At 37.7% G+C, this 16,425-nt stretch overlaps 2 protein-coding genes across 2 annotated transcripts in view; one reads left to right on the top strand and one right to left on the bottom strand.

The window, feature by feature from the left end:
* Window positions 1-7,192, bottom strand: part of LOC119085103 (probable phospholipid-transporting ATPase IA) — a 59,467-nt gene extending 52,275 nt beyond the window's left edge. Inside the window, exon 1 of the mRNA XM_037195357.1 lies at window positions 7,000-7,192. Within this exon, the coding sequence (XP_037051252.1) occupies window positions 7,000-7,054 (55 nt within the window). The 5' untranslated portion in view covers window positions 7,055-7,192. The remainder of the gene's footprint in view (window positions 1-6,999) is intronic.
* Window positions 7,193-7,882: 690 nt separating this feature from the next.
* On the top strand, window positions 7,883-9,720 carry LOC119085105. Its single transcript, XM_037195360.1, has 4 exons — window positions 7,883-8,284; window positions 8,352-8,486; window positions 8,786-8,921; window positions 8,992-9,720. The coding sequence occupies exons 1-4, from the start codon at window positions 8,215-8,217 to the stop codon at window positions 9,644-9,646; spliced, it is 996 nt and encodes a 331-aa protein (XP_037051255.1). The 5' UTR covers window positions 7,883-8,214; the 3' UTR covers window positions 9,647-9,720.
* Window positions 9,721-16,425: the final 6,705 nt, after the last annotated feature.

Below are 16,425 nucleotides of genomic sequence, written 5' to 3'. Positions count from 1 at the left end.
CCCTATAGCCAGTTCCGCGGATAAATTCTGTTGCAAGCCAGTAGGACTGTCCAAACATTGACCATATTTTGAGTCATAAGTCTAGAACCGGTGGCGGCCCATACCGATGATTATACTCTTTATGAAGGTCTGCGAAAGGCCTATATTCCTACAAATTTTCAACTTTTAGAAACATTTCTATCTTGAGCTATCACAAAAAAACTGTTTTCACCACCCCTTGACATGCGTGTTCACGTGTTCAATCCGAAAATGGGAAATTAACAGAAAAACTAAAAGATCCCTATTTCTTAGAATTGAAAGACGATTCAAACGAGCTATAGCTTGCCTGGATCGTCGAACCATTGTTTTCAAATTGGTTCAAGTTTTGGCGATATCACTCTTAATTGTCACAATGACAATATGCTTGCAGGTTTAGAACCTTTTGTTTCCAAACAGCTTTTCCCTATGATCGCTTTTATGAAATGTACGAAGTGCTAGGAAATAACAGAAAATATGGAAATGTCTGTAACGTATTATTGCACGATAGCTCGAGCAGTTCTGAACCGATTTTCAAAAAACTAGTTTCAGTCGACGACCGATAAATTAATTCAAAACTACCGATAAAAAATAATGAATGACCGATAAACACGCTACCGATAAATTGATGATTCTATCGATCGATTACGATTTTCTATCGATCACTCATTATTATTTATCGGTATTTTATTAATTTTTATCGGTAATTCGTTATATTTTATCGGTAATTCGGGAAAATCACTTATTTGTGATTAATGAGGTTAATCAGTGTAAGCAAAATGATTCGATTAATTGTCGTTTTGCAACGATTCACCCTGTTAGACGCTGGTTAATTACTGATTCGGCATGATGTTTATCACTGTTTAATCACGTCAATAAAAAAGAGTGACTTCCTCCTCGCGTAATTCTTCATTTTTAATCGGTAAATTGTTTAATTCATATCTTCATTACTGAAAGTCAGGGTGTTATGCAAGAAAATACAGAAATATGTGGGTAACACAAATTCGTCTAGCTATCGTTAATATTAGTTGCTTCGCTAAAGAATCACTAATAGAAAATTCGTCTATTTTGGACTAATCTTAGTAGCTTTTCTAAAGAATTCCTAGAAATAGACGGATTTCGAAAATTTGTCTATCTTGCGTTAATGGAAGAATCAAGTTCATGAGGTATGTTCTCACAGATGAACAAAATCAATCTGATGTTCTGCTAGTTGAACCTGAAAGAGTGTTTCCCTGACCGGTGACCGATTCCCATAGTAATTTTAATTTTCAGAATCTTTGTTCCAATGGGCGAAGAATGAAATTAATTATATCGATTTCATACATATAATTATATCTGACTAATGACTAGGCCCCACCTGTTGGGTTGGTCAGATCCCTTGACTGTCTGAACTTCTCAATAGTATTTTTATCATGTCCGGAGCGATAGCGGAGGACTTGACGCAGTCTAATTTCCAAAAAAAGAACGAAGAAATTTTTTTGAGACGCGGCAACTATATATAGGCGAGAATTTAAGTTTCTTTCATTTGGCATGTATCACCACAAATCCTATTCTATCTTATTCGCGCTTCAAATACGAGCAAAACGAGCTATCACTCGACTATGTAACTTTAAAATTGCCGGAGATACATCGTTTTGAAATTGGTCACTTTTCATACAAAATACACCAAATTAACGTTTTCCAAACAATCAAAATCTTTCAACTTACTCTGTATGTTTCTATCTATCTGTCTATCTATCGACGGTCGATCTCGGAAACTAGTCAGCCAATCTCCATGAAATTTTGCAGGAACCTTAGGGTGGGCATAAAAATGAAAATGTGATACGCCATTACCCCAGGAAAAACCAGAATTTTGTTTTATTGACCTCGATGTGGTTTCTGAGTGTGGTTTTCGAGGGTCGGGAACGCGTTTTCGGGTGTAGCTTAGCTGTATTGAAACCTACAGAGGCGTGCGACCCATCAAATGAAAGGTATTCGTAACACGATTCGAACAAAAAAATAATTAAAAAAATCGGGGCAGATTCGTTTGAGCTAGAGTGATTAGCGTGACCAAATTTTGAGCTACTCGAGCGTAGGATGAAAGGACTAATATTTTTTTTGGTTATGAGAGATAGAGGATTACTTTCTTCGGCAAAGTCTCAGAGTTTTACGAGTAGAACGGAGGTGCATATTTGAAAAATGTCGAAAGTTGGAAATGGGTGGGTCAATTGGGGTTTTGGAGATATTTCTTGAATGGTGGCAGATAGAGAATTACTTTCGTCAAATTTTCGAATTTCGTAAAATTTTCGAATTTCGTCAAATTTCGTCAAATTTTCGAATTTCGTCAAATTTTCGAATTTTGTCAAATTTTCGAGTTTCGTCAAATTTTCGAATTTCGTCAAATTTTCGAATTTCGTCAAATTTTCGAATTTCGTCAAATTTTCGAATTTCGTTAAATTTTCGAACTTCGTCAAATTTCATCAAATTTTCGAATTTCGTCAAATTTTCGAATTTCGTCAAATTTCGTCAAATTTTCGATTTTCGTAAAATTTTTGAATTAAAACTGTAATCTGTTATAAAAAGCAGTGTTGACTACACTTCTAAAACGACTGATATCCCAACAAAAATCTCTTCGAGAAAAGTGTGACGCAGCCTTTGAAATACAATTTCTAAAATGAATGATATCGCTAGAGTTGACGCTTTCAGCTTCGTTACGCAAAAATTAAATTTTACACCCAATTAGTTCAAACAAGCTGGCTTAGGTTTTCTCATCATCTGCCAAATAATTTTTACAAAAAAAAATTTAGACTGTAAACAACCAAAATTTTACCAAAAAAATCTGCGTCGCAAAGTGGCAAATGTTCAGGAACAGACCAGCAAGAAAATTTATCTACCACATGCGACGCAGATTTTTTTGGTAAAATTTTGGTTGTTTCCAGTCTAATTTTTTTTGTAAAAATTATTTGGCAGATGATGAGAAAACCTAAGCCAGCTTGTTTGAACTAATTGGGTGTAAAATTTAATTTTTGCGTAACGAAGCTGAAAGCGTCAACTCTAGCGATATCATTCATTTTAGAAATTGTATTTCAAAGACTGCGTCACACTTTTCTCGAAGAGATTTTTGTTGGGATAACATATTTAGACGAAGAACTACAAGAAGTTCTTGTCAAGAACAGCCTAAATCTGTCATTAATAATTCAATTCGGTTTAGTTTCGATGAAAATCTTCGAAACGTTGTATATAAAATGCCTTGGTAAAAAATGGTGTATGTTTTCAATTAAATTTAAGCTCGTGTGTGTGTGTGTAACTTCACACTCGGTAGTTTTTATCCTATTTCTTCGGTTTTGTTTACAAGGCAAATCACATAACAAGAAAAATACTATTGAAAAATAGACACAAAATTTCGTTTAGCAACAGCAGCTAGATCGTCAGACCAACATAATCTATTTTGGAACCTACCCTCAGGAATTCCATTCTTCAACAAACAATTTTTTTAAAAATCCGTTGAGAATTACTCCAGTTATCGCGTTAACAAAGAGTAAGAGTTTGAGAACTATTTCCAGATGGTTGAATCGATACCATCCATTTTCGAACTTGACCTGAGGATTTCAATACTTTATCGAATAAAAAAGCTTTTAAAAATCCGTGGAGATTTACTCCAATTAGAGTGTTGTTAACAAAGAGCACAAAATTGTTACATTTAACGTTTTTTAGTCACATTTCCATACATTTTTAATCATAGTGATCGTGTTACGTACGGTGTATTTTCTAACCCATTGGGATGCCATCAAATTTAGTTCGAAGTCTGTGTACAGATGTCACACACCAATACCCAAGAGGGTATTGCACACACAAAAAATATAATTTTATATATATATTACACATTTGTCACGAAAAAGTCGAGGCTTGCCGAGACTGATAGTGACAAGTGTGTACTCTATTTTATCACATAAGCGAAAACGAGACAACAACATAGACCTGAAGTGTAATTTTTGAATTATTCTTCTAGTTAAGTAATTTTGACATGAATGAAATTACCCATTCAATTATCAGCTATAAATAGCTGTTCTGTGAAGTTAAGTACATTTTGGATTGCACGTAATCCAGCTTTTTTCCAGCTCAATGTCGCTAGCTTCCCGCAAATCATAACTTCGGATTGCAGTAATAAAATACAGATCCGGACCACCTATTAGAATAATAATCATAAAATCAATGCAAAATTGACTCGTCCATGTGTATGCTACGAATTCACAATGGTCGCCATTTTTAACGGGCACTTTTGTTGGAAATTATTGTTATTGTTGGGAATTACAGTTATAGATCATTTTCATGACCTTGTAAACGTCAGACACGATCCCAACTGTCAGACATGTCGAAAATATCGAATGAATTGAACGAACGATTTTCATCTAAAAATCAGTAAATTGAACGCAGTTAACGTCAATTGATGGGTGAACGAAGCTAAGAAAGGTTACAGTCAACAACCCCTATTGTGCAAAGATAAGAATGGGACTGTTTTAGCTGATGAGGAAAGGTGCATCAAAAGATGGGCTGAATATTTCAAAGAACTGCTAAACCCGGACTCCCCACCTGGTCAGACCGAAGATAACGATCCACCATTTCAAACCGCACAGCCGCACATTGCACATCCCACGCTTCAGGAAGTCGAAAGGGAGATATCAGGGCTTAAGAACTTCAAAGCCGCGGGTATAGACAATCTCCCTGGCGAACTTTTTAAAAACGGAGGTAATGCGTTATGTGTGGAACTTCACGACCTCGTGGTGCGTATCTGGAATGAAGAGGAACTGCCCGATGAATGGAAGACCAGCATACTCTGTCCGATATACAAGAAGGGTGGATTGCAGTAATTTTCGAGGAATAGCCTTACTGAACATTGCCTACAAGATATTCGCGTTAATTTTATACCGTCGAATGCTCCCGTACATGGAATGTTCAGTTGGTGAATACCAAGGTGGATTCCGAGAAGGTCGTTCAACAACAAATGTTTGTAATCAGACAAATATTGGAGAAGTGCAAGGAATACAAAGTCGAACTGCACCAACTTTTCGTTGACTTCAAAGCAGCATACGACAGTGTAATCAGAAAGAAACCGTGGAGAGTGATGGCCGAGTTTGGCATCCCCGAAAAACTGATCGCCCTGACGAAAATGACGTTAGAAGGAGCTAACAGCCGTGTAAGGATTCGAAACAAACTGTCAGAATCGTTTGACATTGAGGAAGGACTACGCCAAGGAGATCCTCTCGCAACGCTGCTTTTAAATCTGATTCTTGAAGCAGCAGTGAGGGCCACCCAGACAGACACCAGCAGCACCATTTTCACCAAATCCAGTCAAATACTTGGTTTCGCAGATGACCTGGATATAATCGGCAGAAATATGGAAGTTGTTAAAGAAAACTTTGTGGCCTTGGAGAGGAAAGGTTCCGACCACGGATTAAAGGTGAATGATACAAAAACGGAATACATGATCATCACCCATTCGAACCGACCGCGCGAGCAGAATGTACAAATCAACGCTCACACTTTCAAGGTGGTGAACGAATTCGTGTACCTGGGATCTCAGCTAAATACCGACAACAGCATCATGGACGAAATCAAACGGCGAATAACTTTAGGAAACAGAAGCTATTATAGTCTGTTGAACATCCTCAGGTCCAAGTCAGTTAGCAGAGTTTCTAAGTGCACATTGTACAGAGAAGAACAGACGCTACTCACGTTTGAAAGGAAAGTCCTGCGTACAATATTCGGACCGATTCTGGATCCGAATCAAAACAGATGGCGCAGACGATTCAACTTTGAGCTAAAACAGCTTTATGGAGAGCCAGACATAGTCAGGATCATCAAACTGACTTCGGTGGCTCGGTCATGTGGAACGGATGGAGGAAAATCGTATTCCGAAGAAAATATTGAAAACCAAACCTGAAGGGAAGAGGAATGCAGGTCGACCAAAGGCCAGATGGTTCGATGCAGTCCTCTCAAATCTTCAAACAATCGGTGTCACTCGTTGGGAATCGTTAGCCGCGAATAGGTCCGGTTGGAGAAGCATGTTGGAGAAGGCCAAGACCCTTAATGGGTTGTAGTACCGGTAAAGTAAGTAACGTCAATTGATTGAGGTTTAAGACTACTTGACGAAAACATAAGTGGGGTTACGTTGACAAGTACCGAATAAAGAAAATGATCTATTGACCAAAAAGCTGGCGTCAGCTAACAAGACATAAGTACGACCCCCAGTTTTGCGTCATCTGTTATCGTCATAACAAAGACAAAAATAAATGAACAGGTCCCTTTGGTCTTATATAGCAACAATGTAAAATGTTAAAACTAATGAAGTAACAGATTTTTACCAATCTGTTTCAAGTATGCAGATCAAACGAAGTAATAGATGCATTGTACAGCAGGTTAATGAATAGATGTAATAATTTCACTGGTAACAATGATTGCCCACCGGGACAGATCCAACTAAAGCCTCTAAATGACTGAATCTTTCAGAGCGTTTGTAAAAACAGCAAAATTTAGCAAACGTTAAGTGTTTTACTATACAAATTATCCAAACAAGAGCAAAACAAACCTTCAACAAAACACCGAAAATGATTAGCTTTCTAATCATCAACAGATGTCAACTTTCCCCTGCTTCAAGCGAAGAGCAATTTGAAGCAAACAGGAAAATCGTGAAGCACCCATTATCGTACATCATCCAAAAAGTCATTATTCAATTGAAGATAGGCGATTTATAGGGTTGAAACTAACATTTCCGATCAGTTGACTTAGTTTATTGAACCGCAACAGGTTTCTTCAGAGCATATGAAACTCCGAACATTCAAAAATGATTCATGAAAACTTAGTTGACCGTTCACTATCTCTACTACCGAGAATCCGTTTCATTGTACAATATGTTTGCAATGCCTTATCTCAAAAATACATCTGATAACGAACAGACATAAATAAAGTAAGTAGCCGAGGCAGGGCGAAAATATTTATAACACTTACGGCCAATTAATCCTTCATACTCTTCGTTCAGCCATCTGCTTTGGCTTTGCGACATTTTCGCCACTAAACATTCACATTTATCACTCGCGAAAAATGTTATTGACAAAGCCTTTTTGTTCGTAAATGTACGGTTAAAAATGAAAACAAACAATAAAAATATTAAAAATGCATTTTAGACTACGGTGCCTACACATATGTCATAATGTGAATAATGTTCGAACGGATGATAACAGATGGCGGTGTTGGAAATTGTTATGGCGATGCGCCGATGTAAAATTTAGTTCTGGGAAATTAATGACTACATTCACGTAACGGAGAAAAATGAGCTCGTTGTATCGACTTCGACATTCTTATCTGTAGTAGCACGTTTAAATTAGAGCCATGACAACGCCTTGTAAATGTGTCTGTTGGAATCAAAGTTAGTCTTTTCCATCTGTCAAAATGACGTTTTAAACGTCAAACGAAAATTAAAAAAACGGCATGGACCCAAAAAATTTTTATTTTTCCTCATTTCTATTTCGTTATTAGAATTAAGGAAAAATAAAACATTTTGCGACCATTTCGCAAATTTATTTTCGTTTGACGTTTAAAACGTCACTTTTGACAGATGGAAAAGACCGACTTTTGATTCCAACAGACACAAATGAACTATTATTGAAGCCAGACTATTTAATTCGCTGACTGTTTCGCTTGACATAATATTTCGGTTAAAATTCCTATTTCTAGGAAATGGATTTTTATCAACTCAAAGCTACTTTTACTACCCAACCTTGATATGTACTCAGTTTTATCACCGAAATAAAAAAGTACCAGCGACGCAGTGTTTCTCTTGTTTTTGTTTTGTTCGTCTCAGACGTCACCTATGTTTTTAATGTGACATTAGGGTCTACGTCCATTTTGGATTTATCATAATGTTCTATTGTGTCGTCGGGAAAACAGTCGCATCGCAAAAAAGAAGTAAACAATTGTCGTCCGATCTCATTTTCAAAATATAAATTCAAATCCAAAGCAAGTCGGATAACTTCAAAGTGATTTGGTGTTTCGAAAGAAGTACGAACGATATCGCAGTGTTTTCGGTGGCATTCATACCGTTGTTAAGTTGTTATTCATGGGCGTTCACGAACACAACGAGAAATTAGTTATTCTCACAGGGAATTGGACGTTTTTTTCCGAGCCAATTTCCATTTACCGAGTGTTGTGCGGATCCTGCAGACGATGAATGAAGCACAACGTCAAATTAATTTTAAGATCGAAACGATGGACCAGTACGGTAACAAGAAAAATCGTACGTTCAAATGTCACCACTTGCCGTACAACAAAACAAACGCCTAAAAATCGGCTTTCATTTCCAGCTCAAGAATTTGATATTCTGAATCTCATCCAAGAAGTCAAAAAGCATCCGATTCTATACGCAAAAGATATAAAAGCGTCGAAGGAGAGCCGTGAAGAAGCCTGGCATACGATTTCGAGCGAACTGGACACACCACGTAAGTTTTTCGTTTCTCTTTGCCAATAGACCGACTAGGTTCGGTGGAGCAAATATTTTCCAAATTTTAATTTTTAAGAACAAGACCGACTGACGGGTTGACCTGGATGGGAGAACGTCAGGGCCGTAGCCAGACTACAAAATCTGAGTGCGCTAGGTCCAAAAAAATTATTTTGTATGGGAAAAATTAAAAAAAATTGAAGAAATGACTTCGCTAGGAGGGGCGCCGCCCCCCCTGCGCCCCATCTAGATACGGCCCTGGAGAACTTCGTTGATTTTCATTAATTTCTGTTGTTGCAGTTCAAATCGTTAAAACCAAATGGCGATCGTTGAGAGATTCCCTTTCCCGGCTGAAGAGGGACCGATCGAGACGCGGTAAAAAAACGTGGTACATGTTGAAACATCTCACATTCCTGCCTTCTGTGACCGAATTGCTGTAATTGAGTTCACTTTCCCGTTTAACGGACACCGTTCACATGACACACCGCCTTTTATTCTTCTTGCAGGGACAATCCACAAGACATAAAAAATGAGAACTACTACGACGACGTAATCGAATGCCATGATTTGTCACATGACGATGCCATCCGTTACATTGACGGTGTCGAAGAATTTGCCCAAGAGAATACGGAAATGGTCGATCTGAAATACGTTAAAATCAATGGCGAAACCAGCGACGAAGAAATCGACAACGAAAACGAAATGCCTGCTCCGCCGCCGATTAAGAAAATCAAATTACTGAAGCCTCTGACACAAAGCCAGAAAACGACGCCCATGTACAAAGCAATTGTTCCGAAACCGGCCGAGACGACGTACATCAAATTTTCACATTTCAGTGGCGACGAAGGGAACGAAGAGTACACCCCATTGACGGTGGACCAAAATTGCATTCAAATTGTTAGTCCCATTTCACCGGAAATAATCGAACAAAATGCGAACCGCACGGAATCGGTTAAAACTGGCGAAGAGGCTCAGCAGCGTTTAACCGAACATTTAAGCAATATTTGCTCACACTTTTCCACGGAAGAATTTGGCTATTCTGTCCACATTGCCAATCAGTTGCGGAACTTACCGAGGCTAGAGCGCGAGATATTGAGAAATAAAATCGACAATTTGATTTATGAGACTCATATGTCCGTTATTACATCGCAAAGCAATTAAGAAGCCCCCGTCACTTGCATTGTTTTATTTATTGAGCTCAGAGACGGTTTTATTAAACGAAATGATTTGTTTAACGGTTTTGTTTCATTTCGCCTTCATCACTTCCGATCGTACTACTGTTGTATGAACATATGGTTCGGAATCTACTACTTGAACGATCTCAACATTTTGCTAAAACTCGATAAAACTACTCTGACCAGAACTTATCGCTCAAATTTTCGATGTTTCGATGATTACTCTTCAATAATCTCTTCACAGCCAGAGCGAATAACACAGGGATTCCATGAGAGAGAAAATTGTAGCTTACTGAATTGTATTGGAAAACCATTCCAAGTCATCTCGAAAACGTTCCTACCACACGACACTGAGACTGAGTGCAACCTGACCATAAAATAATTGATGATTAATTTATCGTTTTCAAGGGAGGTGCGGGAAAACTGAAAAAGAGGGAAAATATGCAGTTTTGCTTGCTTTCTCGCCAATAGCTACAATTTTATAAACCCGATTTTCTTAAAAATTAAGTGAATTGTTTGTCTCGTCATCACCTTTCAGTTGACACATCGCACACCATTTTTGAGAGAAAACATTCTATTCAAAGATATGCTGGAAACTGATCGACAAAACCGATTTTTCTAATGAAGATATTTTCCGGTAACCAGGCAAATACTCCGAACACCGACTGTTTTGAGACCTAACATAAAAAAATATGAGTTTTACATTGTTTACCTCTGTTTTGTTTGCCCGCCTAACTTTCTAGCGTAATAAACATTGTCGCGACTCGACAGGAAATGCTCCAAAAAAAAACAACAGAAGTTTGGAGTCAAGTTTCTGGAACAGTATATGTGTTTCGTTTTGACTGTTTTTCACTAGTTCCTTTTTTCACTAGTTCAAAGGTATTGACGAGACGAAACAAAATATTTACTTTATAAGAAAAACGGGTTTGTACAACAGTAGTTATTGGTAAGATAGCAAAGCCGCATACTCACCTTCTTTTCCTGTTTTCCCGCACCTCAATTTTCAGACGATTTCGTATTGATTCTGGATGAATTATTTTTCAATTTTTAAGGTTTTTCTTCTTTTTATTTGATTTTCTTAGTTTCTGTATGAAATCATATCCGGAGCGATAGCGGAGGACTTGACGCAGTCTAACCCCCAAAATAAGAACGAAGAAATTTTTTGAGACGCGTCAACTATGTATAGCCGAACATTTCAGTTTCTACCGCTTGGTCTATAGTGGCAGATGAGGTCTGTTCCTGGAACATCTGCCACATGCGACGTAGATTTTTAGCCCCGTACGAAGTACGAAGGGGCTTATAGGATTACGATGCCGTGTGTAATTGATGGAATTCGAAGCAGACGGTAAGGGCCAAGTGTTTGCCTATGTTCATAGATAACGAATCCGCAATAAAAAATTTGTCTGTCCGTCTGTCCGTCTGTCTGTCCGTCACGTCGATATCTTGAGTAAATCAAATCCGATTTCAAAAATTTTTTTTCCCCTGAAAGGTAGTTGAAATAGTGAGGCTAAGTTCGAAGATGGGCGATTTTGGGTCGACCCCTCCAGAGCTGGGGCCCCATAAGTGCTTTAACGTTTTCCAAAGATTTCTCTGGCCATTTAAAGGCTACACTTGTAAGTGATATGTCAAATGAAAGGTATTTAGAATACCGATCGACAAAAAAAAAGTTTATGGAAATCGGATGATCGACTCGTGAGTTAGACCCCTTGGTGTGAACTAGGTACAGGGCGGCAAGCCGTTTTTGCTTGTAGGCTGGCCAAATTTAAACGGATTTAGATGGATTTTGCTTTATTAGATAGGTATTGACCGTACCAATCAGGGAAAAAAAAGTTTATGAAATTCGGTTCACCGGAGCGTGAGCTAGGTCCCTTGGAGTGAGCGTATATGTGGCTACTCGGCCGAACAGTGAACGTGGTGTTTTTTGTTAATATCTCGAGTAAAATTTGACCGAATTTCATGAATTTTTTTTTGAAATGTATTATTGAATGTAAAGCAGCTGTACTAATTTCCACCTCCTAACAAAATGGCCGTCGGCCGCCATTTTGGATTTTTGTAAAAACAATAGAAATCGGTGAAAATGATACTTACAAAGTTACTGATCAGTGGGAAGTGATTGGTTATGTGTGTGGGGTGTTTCAAGCATCCCAAATATGGATATCTACTTATAAATATATACAGCTATATTGAGCTATATAACGGTGTAGATACTTCTTTTGAGCTATATACTAGCATATTTATCAGTAAATTGTTTATTTATAGGTAAATATAGGTTAATATAAATTGTTGCAAAAATTTTTAAGTTTGGGTTACAGTTGAAAGGAACGTCGTACGGGGCTTCGTAATTGCGCTATGCGCAATTTTTAAGACGTGCACAGTTCATAAGAATTTTAGATTAGTAGGTTTAGGGTAAGAGTAGGGCGACCGACGAACTAGGGTCGCGTACGCAATAGATGTACGGGTTCGTACGGGGCTCAGTCGCAGCGAACGCTCCGGCTGTTCTGACGGCTCGTTTTGGTAAAATTTTTGTTGTTTTCAGTAAAAAAATTCTTGGTACAAAATATTTGGCAGATGATGAGGAAAACTAAGCTAGCTTGTTTGAACTAATTGGAATTGGAATTTTTACGTAACGAAGTTGAAAGCGTCAACTCTAGCGACATCATTCATTTGAGAAATTGTACTATACAAAGACTGCGTCACAGTTTTCTCGTAGAGATTTTTGTTCTGATTGAGGATTTACTTTGGTAAAATTATGGATGATTTTCTACGGAAACTTTTTTTAATCATTCGATATAGGTACCGTAATGAATCCTCACTGTAAAATCAGCAGCATTTTGCAATAACCATGTTTAAAGACATTTTTTAAATGGTAGAAACTTGGTTATTACAAAATGGTGTCCAAATATTTATCCAGAAACCATTTTCCCCCTTAGTTACAAATCTTCTATGCAGTGGATTCTCTATGACTTCCCCTGTTCGGTCATACCTCACACGACATTTTATGCTATGATTTGAAGATTTTATCCGCAAATGAATCTGAAATTTTTGGTCGAAAAGTCTTAGTCGGGAACACTGACAGAGTTACTCTGCCCGAGTAAAGACGAAGATCATCACATATCCGAAGATAGTCTAAGTCCAAAATTTAGAACCCGCCTCCTGTAGAAGAAAAGACCCGCCTCTTTTCAATTTAAGTTCATAATGTTAACGTTAAAGGTGTGTCTAATTTAACTGAAATAGGCGTGTCTTTAAAACGGGCAGTCCATTTTAATAAAATAAAATATTTTATACCGATTCTGGACTGTCCAACTTTTTTCGCGAGTCTTATTTCTGGACTGTCCAACTTTTTCTTCGACTCTTATTTCTGGACGGTCCAATTTTCTTCTTACGAATCAATTCTGGACTGTCCAACTTTTTTCGCGAGTCTTATTTCTGGACTGTCCAACTTTTTCTTCGACTCTTATTTTTGGACAGTCCAATTTTCTTCTTACGAATCAATTCTGGACTGTCCAACCAATACCAATTTTAATTGTACATAAAAAGCGTTTTAACACGCCGAGCGATCCGGCCCATTGCCCCGTAGCGTAAGAAGAAAATTGGACTGTCCAGAAATAAGACTCGCGAAAAAAGTTGGACAGTCCAGAATTGATTCGTAGGAAGAAAATTGGACAGTCCAGAAATAAGACTCGCAAAAAAAGTTGGACAGTCCAGAATTGATTCGTAAGAAGAAAATTGGACAGTCCAGAAATAAGACTCGCAAAAAAAGTTGGACAGTCCAGAATGGATTCGTAAGTAGAAAATTGGGCTGTCAGAAATAAGACTCGCGAAAAAAGTTGGACAGTCCAGAATGGATTCGTAAGTAGAAAATTGGGCTGTCAGAAATAAGACTCGCGAAAAAAGTTGGACAGTCCAGAATCGGTATAAAATATTTTATTTTATTAAAATGGACTGCTTGTTTTAAAGACACGGCTATTTCACTTAAATTAGACACACCTTTAACGTTAACATTATTAACTTTAATTGAAAAGAGGCGGGTCCTTTTTTCTACAGGAGGCGGGTTCTAAATTTTGGACTTGGACTAAGTTCGGAGATATAGATCATCGACGCTTTTATGGTATTTTATAGCTGGGCTCCTCAGCTACTGCAGTTAGCAGAAATGCCTTCTGTTCCCAAATGCCCGTGATATAAGTCAATAATGTGTGCAACCTGATGCTACTACCCCGAAAATGAAAATTCAGCCTAGAGGCAAGGGAAAAATAAATTTTTGAAATTTTTTTTGCTGTTTCGGATTTCTTGGTCAATTCTAAGTACAGCCTGAGGCCCTTTAAAATAAAATTAATATGAAAATACGACCCACCCCAATGCATACGAAGGAGCTACGCTTCTCCTACATTCGTTTGCATGCAAAAGTGGTAATACGTTCCTCGGACATAGCTTATTTAAGGAATTTATTTCTTGAAAATTCAATAAATTTTTTTTTAAAATTTAAATTCAAGAACTCTTAAAAATCAAAGATCCTTTGAAAATTTCTTAACATTTTTAAAAATCTCTAAATTCTCAAAAAAACAATTTCTCTTGAAAATTCTATCTATTAAAATTCCTGAATAATTGCAAAATTCCTCACTAATTCACTAAAATAGGCTATGGACTGGACATTGTTGTCAACTGATTGCTAAACGAAGCAATTTCGTGTTAACTTTTCCAATTTAAATTTTTGCCGATGACCAGACACATCAATATTACTCATTATCCTTTTCGTATATATTCTCTACGATTGTTTACGATTAACTTAAGCTGTACAAAATGCTCGAATAAATGAACTTCATATTCTCCAAATTTTCCTAAATTACTAATTTCGGCTATTTAGTACATAACATTGCTTCAACTCCATACCGTCAAGCTGTTAATAAAATGGCATTAATATAACTCAAACTCGGATACAAGTTGTGATAACCTTCAACGGGAAATAACACACGCTTTTATAATATAGAAGAATCTCACTGGAGAAAACTATGATGTATAATATATGTATCGATCGTATCCTCGTTTAAATGATTTGCGAAAAATCTCAACTGGTGGTCAATATATTTCTCTGAACACAAACCATAAATATTGCAAATTATGTGCGCTGGTATTGAGTGAATGCTGGAATCATACATCTTTTTCTTAGGGGGGTATATTGCCAGAGTGGATTGGTAAATTGAATGCTTTTATTGTTAGGAAATTAATTGGAAACCAACTACAAATGTTATTAATGTTCGATTAAGTATATTTTCGGAACATTTATGTTCGTTTATTATGGCGTCATTCATCAAGTTATTTTTTTCGACTCACTTCTCCTTGCCGACGTTTTTCCTATAATTTGATATACTTTTGATAAACGGGACGCGTAACATTGCTTTCTTAAAAAGCGGGCGACATCTTTTTATGAGGGCTTCTATTGACACTCTATCCTTTTGATAATTGTTCAATGGAAAAACAGACAGTAGGTCGAAACTTGAACACAATGGATGGAGTCAATCAATCTCAACCTTTCAGATACGGATTAGCCATTTGTTATTAACAATGACCACAGAGTTAAGTGATCAGTGCCGCACTGGCTCTATGGGCGTTCGGGTGATTTCCGAAAAGCCTTCTGGAAAATAGACCTATTGTGGGCACTTCATCTGTCCGTCCGTCCGCTATGCTACTATGAGCAAACAAACACACCAGGCAAATCAATTATTATTTGTTATCTGGTAACCGATCGCTCATAGCAGACATTGCAATTTGAAAGTTTGGGTTGTTGGTAGTTGGACCCCCAAAATATTTAGCAGCAAAGATATTTCTTACTCGAGAGATGCACACCGACTGATGAAGTTATTCGGCCTGCTGGTCTATTTATAAATCGAGTATTTGGTAGTTGACTACCAAAGTGGTAGTTGACTACCAAAGTGGTACATAGTTGACTACCAAAGTGGTAGTTGACTACCAAAGTGGTAGTTGACTACCAAAGTGGTAGTTGACTACCAAAGTGGTAGTTGACTACCAAAGTGGTAGTTGACTACCAAAGTGGTAGTTGACTACCAAAGTGGTAGTTGACTACCAAAGTGGTAGTTGACTACCAAAGTGGTAGTTGACTACCAAAGTGGTAGTTGACTACCAAAGTGGTAGTTGACTACCAAAGTGGTAGTTGACTACCAAAGTGGTAGTTGACTACCAAAGTGGTAGTTGACTACCAAAGTGGTAGTTGACTACCAAAGTGGTAGTTGACTACCAAAGTGGTAGTTGACTACCAAAGTGGTAGTTGACTACCAAAGTGGTAGTTGACTACCAAAGTGGTAGTTGACTACCAAAGTGGTAGTTGACTACCAAAGTGGTAGTTGACTACCAAAGTGGTAGTTGACTACCAAAGTGGTAGTTGACTACCAAAGTGGTAGTTGACTACCAAAGTGGTAGTTGACTACCAAAGTGGTAGTTGACTACCAAAGTGGTAGTTGACTACCAAAGTGGTAGTTGACTACCAAAGTGGTAGTTGACTACCAAAGTGGTAATTGACTACCAAAGTGGTAGTTGACTACCAAAGTGGTAATTGACTACCAAAGTGGTAATTGACTACCAAAGTGGTAGTTGACTACCAAAGTGGTAGTTGACTACCAAAGTGGTAGTTGACTACCAAAGTGGTAGTTGACTACCAAAGTGGTAGTTGACTACCAAAGTGGTAGTTGACTACCAAAGTGGTAGTTGACTACCAAAGTGGTAGTTGACTACCAAAGTGGTAGTTGAATGAGT

The sequence above is a fragment of the Bradysia coprophila genome, unplaced genomic scaffold, assembly GCF_014529535.1.
Source record: "Bradysia coprophila strain Holo2 unplaced genomic scaffold, BU_Bcop_v1 contig_94, whole genome shotgun sequence".
Taxonomy (NCBI): Eukaryota; Metazoa; Arthropoda; class Insecta; order Diptera; family Sciaridae; genus Bradysia; species Bradysia coprophila.
Note: the sequence above shows the minus strand (reverse complement) of the source record. Positions and strands in the feature narration are given on the sequence as shown.

What these genes read in the sequence shown, in the direction of transcription:
- LOC119085105 (XM_037195360.1), top strand. Translation starts at nt 8,215, where the DNA reads ATGAATGAAGCACAACGTCAAATTAATTTTAAGATCGAAACGATGGAC. An exon ending in GTACGGTAACAAGAAAAATC is followed by an intron (nt 8,285 to 8,351) that starts GTACGTTCAAAT and finishes TTTCATTTCCAG; the next exon opens with CTCAAGAATTTGATATTCTG. An exon ending in CCTTCTGTGACCGAATTGCT is followed by an intron (nt 8,922 to 8,991) that starts GTAATTGAGTTC and finishes TTCTTCTTGCAG; the next exon opens with GGACAATCCACAAGACATAA.